The sequence below is a fragment of the Humulus lupulus genome, chromosome 7 (genome assembly GCF_963169125.1).
Source record: "Humulus lupulus chromosome 7, drHumLupu1.1, whole genome shotgun sequence".
NCBI lineage: Eukaryota > Viridiplantae > Streptophyta > Magnoliopsida > Rosales > Cannabaceae > Humulus > Humulus lupulus.
Window position 1 is genome coordinate 70,413,684 of NC_084799.1, and position 9,369 is coordinate 70,423,052.

Here is a 9,369-nt window from a genome sequence, read left to right on the forward strand (position 1 = left end):
CCTAATTTCAGACATTTTTGCAAAGACTAAATTGCATATACAACAGCTTTAAATTAACTGGCTTCACCGTTACATAATCACAGTAAATATAATGATTAAAAATAAAGGAGCTACTGAAATAGGTTAAAAAAACATCTTAACTAAGTAGTAAGAACTGTACAGCATCCCCAAAAGTTGATGCTTAAGACATTGTTTACTGGACATAACGAAAGGTTAAGTCCAAAATTCCTAAACTGAGTTCTAAGCCATCTGTTTCATTTTTTCTTAATAAAGATAGGTTGTTGGAATAGAACCCGTACAAGTCAGAACTAGAGTTTCCTCTTCCCACGTCTTCCAGTGTCTAAATCCACTAACCTTGAAGAAAAGTTGGGTAATGGGGTGGACAGACCAATGGACTCTGGGATGTCAAGATTGATTCCAACAGCAGGGCCTGCAATTGCACGCTTGATGTCGAGGTCATGAAATTGGTGGACTTGAAACTTTACTTTGTCAATCTGCTCAGTGCACATATACCAAAGATATATCAAAATAAGTGACTTTTGAAATATTGGTTATACATAACAAGCTATTTCCTACTCAGAAGACCAAAATGAGTGCTCTTACTAGTTCAATATGATGACTGGTAGAATGTGCATCAGCAAGTCTCTTCTGCAGTTCGTCCATCTTTTTCCTTTGATACTCAAGATTTTCCATTTCATTTCCCCTCTCACCCAACTCTTGATATAAAGCTGCCAGAAAAACAGCAATTGTAGAAATTTTAAATAATAATAAAAAAAATATGTCAATGTAGAACATGATTCCAGTGGATTATTGCTTGACAGAAACCTCACCATCTCTAAACTCAGAAGATGATAAAGATGATATCTGACAAAAATCCAATCAAACTAGAATAGCTTTAAATAATACAGAATGGATGGGGGATCAAATATACCTGTCAAAACAGAGAGCACCCAAATCTGAGTAGGGATATCATAAAGCTTCTTTGCCAATGTTAGGGATGATCTCAAGATCTCTCTAGCCTGTACATTATCATGCAGGGCTAATGCCAAACTACCAAGAATTGTCAAATATTGTGCAACGAGTTGAAGGTTCCCCAAATGATTATGTGTCAACTGCAAACCTTTGGCCAGTCGATTTCTGCATCAAATTAATATATCAATTCAGGAAGGGAGGGAGAAGAAACCCACTGTGAGGGGGTTGGGGTCCATATCAGTTTGATCCCTAATGGTTAGAGGCTGGTATTTATTAGTTCACATAATGAGCTAACTAAATATTATTTCCAGTCATCATTTAGGGACTGAAATCAGAATCAGTCACAAAGACAACAACAATACTAGATAAATCACCTTCACTATAAAACAAATGTTGGCTAATCATGACATGAAGCTTGTAAAGATTCACCACCGCCTCTTTCACTTTTCTAGATGTTTCTAGCACATCCATTTCTTTTCAAGTTATCTAGTCTAGAAATATATGTACATCAAAGTTCCAAATTGCTAGATTGTTCTAGTCTTTGGGCCAAGCCCACTATCAATTAATTGCTAGAGTTTTCTAGCATGTTAAAGTCAGCTAATGCAACCGACTTTGAGAAGTATAAATAGGGACCTTAGGTCCCTTGCAAGTGTGTCCAAGTTTGTAGTAAAGTGTGTTAAATGAGTGTCCCAAAAGTGTGAGTCTAAGTGAGTAATAAATAAGTGTTAAGTGTGAGAGAAATATAAGTGTGTCCAAAAAGAGTGTGAGAGAAGTTACAAGTGAGTGTTCCAAAATAAATTGTGTAAGTGTTTAGTGTGTTGTGATCAAATATTGTATCTAAGTCTTGGTGTAATTACTTTTGCAATAATAAAGTAATTACGTTTTTCCTGTGTTGTACTGTTCAACAGCTTGTATAATAATAATGTCAAAACAAATGCTCTTAAGGTTTTAATGATACCATGGACAACGTGGAAAATGTGATGCATATTTTATTATTTATTTAGCTCAGACCCAGTATGAATTGAAGTCAATAATCAGATGAGTGCCGTCAGAATAGGCAAAGGTTTCAAAATATTTACCTTGCCTCTTGTAAATCCTGTTGCTTCATTAACAAAAGGCCATATGCAAAAAGAACACTGGTTTTCTCTCGAACTCCAACAAAGGAATCCATCATTCTGTAAACTGGTCCAATCAAATCTAGTGCCTGCACAAAACCTCATTTTCAGGGATAAGTATTTTTATTTTTATTTTTTAGCACTGAAACAAAATTATAACAGCTAAAAGAAGAAATCATTTGGCAGGCACAGTGAAACACTTTACCTGTGATGAAGATTCTGCATCACCAATGCAGATGTACGAGACAGCCGCATAAACTTGGCAAATGGCTTGCATTGATTTGCTCTGTGTTAGCTGAAATATAAAGAAGAAGAATAAGAAAAAAGATTTAGAATATATTCCTTGACAAAGTTACAATAGCCAGTGATTTTTAGTACTCAAAGAAAAGAAGATGTTCCATTCATCAAGAAGCAAACCATAATCACTGGAAAGCATACAAAATTTTGCATTGTACTCCTTTTGCCTCATCCAAGTGTGAAGCTTAGATAATGGTCGGTAAACATCTCTTTAAAGCTAAGACTGAAAGACTAGAATAATTACCTTTGCAGCTTCAATATAATGAAAGGCTGCTTCACTATGGCTCCCAACAGAATGAGCATACTGCCCCCTGAGCATCTCAATTATGCTCTCACAAGCTTGTAAAATTGTCGGAAAGCGCATGAACCAGTTCTTCATTTGCATCAGTGCCTATCAGAAACAATGGGTTTAGTTAATAACAGGGTATATAAAGCAAGAATAAAGTTCCATAGCAACAGCATAGTTCAATTAATTATTTCCAGTTCAAGCAAGAATGAAGGGTGCGCCGTGCACATAACGACCAAACATACAAACTGAGAATAGATACAAAAATAACATTAATTAGGGCATAGCATCTACCTCTTGTGCATCCACAAACTCAGACCGAGTAAGGTCCACGACCACTTTGTTTTCTAGGAGTTGCATTAACAGCATCAAATATACACCCGCCATCCAAATGGCGGAGTGTTGCAAATTCACCTCTGCTCAAGTTAAAATAAATAAATAATATCTATTAGGATTGGGAGGGAAGGTGCATATTCATGATATTTTAATCATTAAAAGAAGGGTTTTTAGCATAAATACCCCTTGATTTTTCTGATGTTTGCAATTTAATCCCTGAGAATTTTGCAATCAAGTCCTTGAATTGCAAAAACAGTAGCAATTGAGTCCTTTTAATTAATTTTTTAACAAAATTCTAAGATTTTTATAGATAGTTTTAACATGTTTTCAAAATATTATAAACCTTCAAATATTTTACACGTCATATTGTATAGATTTAAAAAAAAAACTCATTTAAAAACTAAGAATTTTGTGAAAAGATTAAACTATAAGGACTTAATTGCTACTGTTTATGGAACTCAAGGATTTGATTGCCACAAAATTTTTCTTAGGAACTAAACTGGCAAAGACAGAAAAATTTATGGGATATTTATGCTAAAATCCCTTAAAAGAATGCAAATCTTACCTCTCACACCATCAGTTATTCCAAGCTTTGCCAGTTCCACTGCAAAATAAAAAAGGGAAAAATAATAGATACATAATATTATGAAAACATAATAGTTCAAAATTCCCAAGATGCTATTGTCAATGCTGATAGTAGATCTCATTCATACGTCACAAACATCAGAATTAATACAGATATAAGCACTCTGTATAAAAAAGGCAAAGCAGAAAAAGTCTTATCATGTATTCTAGTTATCATTAAAAAAAAGACCTTGTATGGTATGCATTCCAGATTGAATTCGTCTTCCACACTCCTTAAATAGTCCTTTTGGACGTCCAAATATGACAATCATAAGATCAACAAGAGCATGTACTGCACTTTTTGGTAACCACTCCCCATCAATAGGTGGTGGTGCCAACACAAGCTTGTCCCCATAAGTCCGCTTCATATTCCCAAAATAAGCTGGTTCAAGTGATCCAGTTCCAGCTTGATTACTCAAACTAGTCAAACTTGTCAACCTCTCCTGTAGCTGAGCTTGTTTTTCTGAAAGTGCTGACCTATCTCTGTTGGGTAGATCAGACCGAGAGAGACTTTGATTCAAGGAATCAAGTTCCTTCGTCAGATCTCGCACATGCTGCATTTTCTTCGAGTCAGCCTTCAAAGCAGCATCCAATCTGTCTAAATGTGGTGCAGCATTTTTGTAATCACATATCCGAAGTCGATAAAATATGTGCAGAAGCTCATTGTAAAAGAGTAATCCAAGGCAGTGTTGTCTCTTTTTGGTGTTGAAGAGGTAACAATATAGTACAAGAAAGAACAAGTATTAGCAATACAGGAAATATTTCTTTAAACAAAGTAAAATGCCAAACTTTCCCAGTTGCATAACCATAGAATGTTAAAGAAAAAATGGTACATACATTTTCTGGCCGAATAGTCTCCCAGACCTGATCACATTGATTAACGGCTGCCTCAACCAAATTCATATCATCCCATTGCATGAGGTGCACGTGCAGGATAGAAGCAGCAAAGAACATCTGAATCACATAACAAGGAAACGGGAAATTACATACATTAAAAACGATGAAACTTAGTCCAAAAAGAGGTTTCATTTTCTTATCTTCCTTTCTTATTTGTGGAAGAGAATATTATACCTGCCCTTCCAATGTTTTTACAAACATATGGGCCGTATTTACAAATCCGTAAAGGAGCAACCACTAACAGAAAAGGTTTCCCTCTATTTAACATGTAAAAGAAAGAAAATTTTAATACTTGTCCTATTTTTCATTTCCAAACCCTTTTCCCATGTAATTTTTTTTATTACGTATTAAACCTGCCCAAGGCATCAGAATTACAGACTCCATACCTTATGAAGCATGCCAAGAATTGGTAGTTGGTACCCAAAACACTCGTTTACAGCATAAACCCAGAAACTACGAAATTTCCTAAACTAGTCTCTCTAAAACAAGAAAAACAGTTAACGAGAAGCTAAATGCAACTGCTAGAAAGAAACCGTTTATGCACAAACCTGTAACTCGGGATAACATATTTGAGTAGCGCAATGATAACCACACTGAAGCGCCGAAATTGAACTTCGAAAGTCTCCTTCAATTATCAGAGCATTCGCAAGCTGGGTGTTGAAGTTGCAAGACCACAAATTCACTGAGATCCTTCACCCCCAAATAAATAAAAATTAAAAATCAAACCCCAATTGATTGCAATATCCAAGTGAATTCAAAGCAGAATCGAAAACACACACACACAAAGTTTAGGCGAAAGACATACTCGTTGCCAGCGGAAGCAGTAAGCTCGAGAGCCTTATGGAGAACCTGCTTCTGGGGAGCAATAGCACCGACGAGATGGTAACACTGACTGAGCAAGCTATAAGCTCTGCATTTGAGATCGAAGCAAGAAGGGATGCTCTTGAGAAGCAATTGGGATCGTTCGAGGTGAGACTTAGCGTGATTAACATTGTGAGAATGCTTGATAAGCAAAGTAGCGATTCGAAGACGAGTCTTGACCTCGACGATGGGGAAGAAGGTGACCTGACTCTGGCAAATGGCTTCCAGACACTTCACCGCTTTCCCCATCTCCCCTTTCTTCTCATGGTAGTCCGCTAGTCCCCAAAGCCCCTCCGCAACCGCTTCCATCTCTCGCTCTCAGTACTTCTCCATTGAATTTGGGGAAGATGAGGAGTGCTGCTGAAGACTATAAATTGAAATTGAAGTGATTTGATTTTCGTTTATAATAAGTCGCACCATTTTCTACTTGACAAGATTTCGGATCTTGGTTATTTGAATTTGGTGGGGTTTTTCTAAAATTAACTTCTTTTTTTTTTTACCCTCTCTAATACTTTTTTTTAAAATAAAAAATCGTAATCCCTGTAAATTTTACACCAATTATAGAAAAAAAGTCTACTTCTGTTAAATTTTCACGTACATATGAAACTCTACAATTTTTTATTTGAAAATCTAAATATTAATTTATGTGTATTGTCTATTTAAGTAACATAAAAGAAGAAATTACAAGAAATATGATATTTTTTCAATAACTTTCATAAATATGTTGTTTTCAACTTTGTGTATTTTGCATGAAATTTTTTTATTCTTCATATTTTGGTAATTTTGACCAAGTTTTTAGCCAACGACGTGAGAACGTCAATAACGACAAACCTTCAAGAGAATTTAAACGACACAGACAATTTAATCAAGAAAAGTAAATAACACACAAGATTTTATAGTGGTTCAGCCCCGTTCAGTCGGTAATAGCCTAATCCACTTAGAGATTTTATTACTTTATCTATACTCAAGATCAGATGAACCAGTCTCATCTGAGTTTCTTCAGTGTAAATTTACAAAAAAGGTTCTCTCTCAAGGAAAACACACTTTCTCTCTCTAGAACTCAGACCAAATCTCAATTTTCCAAAAGTCCTTTTCTGATCCCATTAACCCTCTATTTATAGGCTTGGGATCCTAAACTGATATCCCCTAGGATCGGGATATTCTATTATTTATATTATATTTAAATTACACAAAATATTCAAAATACAACAGATTCCTCAATTTGAGCGAGGAATGAGAGATTCCCGCGATGCCCAGACCGATTCTTGCTGAAGTCGTTTCTGGGAATTTGACGTAGTCTGGTCCATTTGTTTGATGAATATCGTATTCTGGTCGGACAAATGCATGTTGGACACCTGCATACGGACCATACCCCTTACTCTCCTCGGACCAAGATCCGATCACATGTTCTGGCTCTCCTCGGACCATGGTCCGAACACATGCATTGGGGCTCCTCGGACTAGGGTCTGAGCCAATCCTTCCTTGGCCCTCCTCGGACTAAGGTCCGAGCCAACCACCTGGCTTCTCCTCGGACTAGGGTCCGAGCCAACCATTTGGCCTCTCCTCGGACTAGGGTCCGAGCCACATCTTAGGGGTACTCCTCGAACCAAGGTCCGAGCCACACCTTGGCTCTCCTCGGACCAAGGTCCGAGCCACACTTGCATGGGGCATCTTCTCAGACTAGGGTCCGAGCCAATGACCTGTGGCCTCTCCTCGGACTAGGGTCCGAGCCAATCTCTTAGACTCCTCGGACCAAGGTCCAAGCACACCATTTGGACTCCTCAGGTGCATCTTGCTTAGACATAACACCTCTCAAGCAGTCAAAACTCTTCATCAGTCTACCGGGTCACTTTATCACAACTCTGAGGAGTCAATGTATTTATTGATTATTAATGTGTCTTTTACTGCCACTTGTCACCTCTATTGCTACGTCATCGATCTCCAATTTTTTGGGATAACAGGTAATATTAATTTTTTTACCATATATTTTTTTAGAGAATTGGTACTATGTGCTTTTACAAATTACAAAGTATAGATTGATACTCTCTATTACCAATCATTTTCAACTAGTATTGTTAATTGTAAAATTAGTAAAAAATAGTGGTACGAAAATAACAAATTTGGTCAACAATTTATCATAATACCCAAATTACCCTCAATAAATAACTAAATCATTAAAATATTGTATTAAAATATTTTAAAATTTCTTCTGAAACATCTCAGTATATAATTGAACCATGTTATAATTTTTTTAAAAACTTGATTTTTAAATTACAAATGCTTAAAAATATATTTTGAGGCAATGAAAACTTCATACAAAAAATATAAGGGATATTTGCAGCAAAACTCCATAATCTTTTCGAGTTCACGCAGCAATATACTCCAATAAAAAAAATGTGACAGCAATACCCCCGACTGCTACATTTTCCTTATAGCCGTCCACTTTGGACCGTTAAGTGCCAATGAGGAACACGTGGCATGAATTCATTTGTCCACGTGGATGTTTACATGTCCATTACTTAATGACATGGACTTATTTACTAAAACTAAAAATTAATAAATATTAAAACTTTAATTTAATTAATATATTAAATTAACCTAAATCTAAAACTGGTGAAAAAAAAAAAGCAAACCCTAAATCTAATTCCTTCAATCGCCTCCCCTCCTCCTCCTCCTCCTCCTCCTTCTTTATTTTTTTTTTTCTTCTTCTTCTTCTTCTTCTTCTTTCTCAAGTTTTGGGATGAGAGCACGATGTTGGTGCAAGATGCAAAGATGGAGGGTTGCACAGACATTGTCGAGGACGCCAACTAAGAGCATTGGTGCAAGATGCGAAGACGAAGGACTCCCCAACTACTCTGATAGCCGTTGCAAACTCCAATGGCCAACACCTTCAGATCTAGGTTTGGAGAAGATGAATAGGAGGAGCATGTGCGGTTTTCTAGGTTGATGCATTTCATCTCTTTTTCTCCCCTTTTCTTTTTTTGTTCATGCAAGTTCTTTTTTTTTCTTGCAAGTTGTGAGATGACCGAGGTGCTTGCAACTTGGGCTCCATGAACAACAATGGTGGAGCTCCATGGCGAACAAATTTGGGCATGTGCGGCACAAGAACAAATCTGCCTTTTCTTGTTCTTTTCATTAGTTCTTCGGTTGAACTTTTTTTCCTTTGTTCTTGTTTACTATTTAGTTGATTTCCCCATCAAAATGTTGGGTATTTGAGCAGTTTTGTTTGTGTTGTTGTGAGTATTGCTCTTAAATTTTTTGGATATTTATTGAACATCAATGATATTTTGTTTTTTAAATTTATGCGTTAGTTTGTATTGAGTGTCGATTATACTGGGTATTAAACTTTCTGGATTTGTATTGAGTATTGATTATACTGGGTATTAAACTTTTTGGGTTTGTAATGGGTATTGATTGTACTGGGTATAAATTTCTGGGTTTGTAATGGGTATTGTTTTTGGTATTGAATTCATGGTTGTGTTGTTTTTGTTGCTAATTTTATAACTATGCAAGTATACATAATCGCAAATTTTAATAAATCTCGATAAGAACCAGTATCGTCCCACAAAGACTGATTTACCAATTACTAAATAATTAATTTCTAGTTTCTATTTGGTTAACGAAAAAATGAATTTGTGAAATTTGAAAATAAGAAAACTGAAATAAATGAAAATTGCATAAATCTAATAATAACAAGAATACAAGAATTAAATTCACTATGAAACAATTAGGAATCCTAATCTTCTCTACTATCCACTCTATTATTCTTTAATGCAATCACCACTGAAATTCTTCTCACTGAAATGATAGGCATACAAAAGTGTTAACCATTCGAGTTAAGAAATAGAAAACTCGACCTAATGTGAATTCCCTATATTTCTATGGTCAATTCAAACAATAAGAAACAATAAATACAACCCTAAATTACATAACTCAATTTGATACTCTCGTTCTAAATTGAGATCTATGTCTATTCAATTT

General features: G+C 35.8%; 1 protein-coding gene and 1 long non-coding RNA gene across 2 annotated transcripts; one reads left to right on the forward strand and one right to left on the reverse strand.

Moving 5' to 3' along the window:
• Positions 1 to 31: 31 nt before the first annotated feature.
• LOC133788265 (sister chromatid cohesion protein SCC4) lies at positions 32 to 5,838 on the reverse strand. Its single transcript, XM_062225680.1, has 12 exons — positions 5,333 to 5,838; positions 5,076 to 5,217; positions 4,468 to 4,584; positions 3,821 to 4,325; positions 3,572 to 3,610; positions 2,965 to 3,086; positions 2,629 to 2,775; positions 2,293 to 2,382; positions 2,052 to 2,176; positions 932 to 1,137; positions 604 to 728; positions 32 to 494 (listed from the first exon to the last, which is right to left on the reverse strand). Exons 1-12 carry the CDS (start codon positions 5,695 to 5,697, stop codon positions 309 to 311), a joined length of 2,169 nt encoding a protein of 722 aa, XP_062081664.1. The 5' UTR covers positions 5,698 to 5,838; the 3' UTR covers positions 32 to 308.
• Positions 5,839 to 7,708: 1,870 nt separating this feature from the next.
• On the forward strand, positions 7,709 to 8,870 carry LOC133789707 (uncharacterized). The gene is made up of 2 exons (XR_009873667.1): positions 7,709 to 8,316; positions 8,403 to 8,870. It is a non-coding gene; the product is annotated as an uncharacterized LOC133789707 (long non-coding RNA).
• The last annotated feature ends 499 nt before the right edge of the window (positions 8,871 to 9,369 follow it).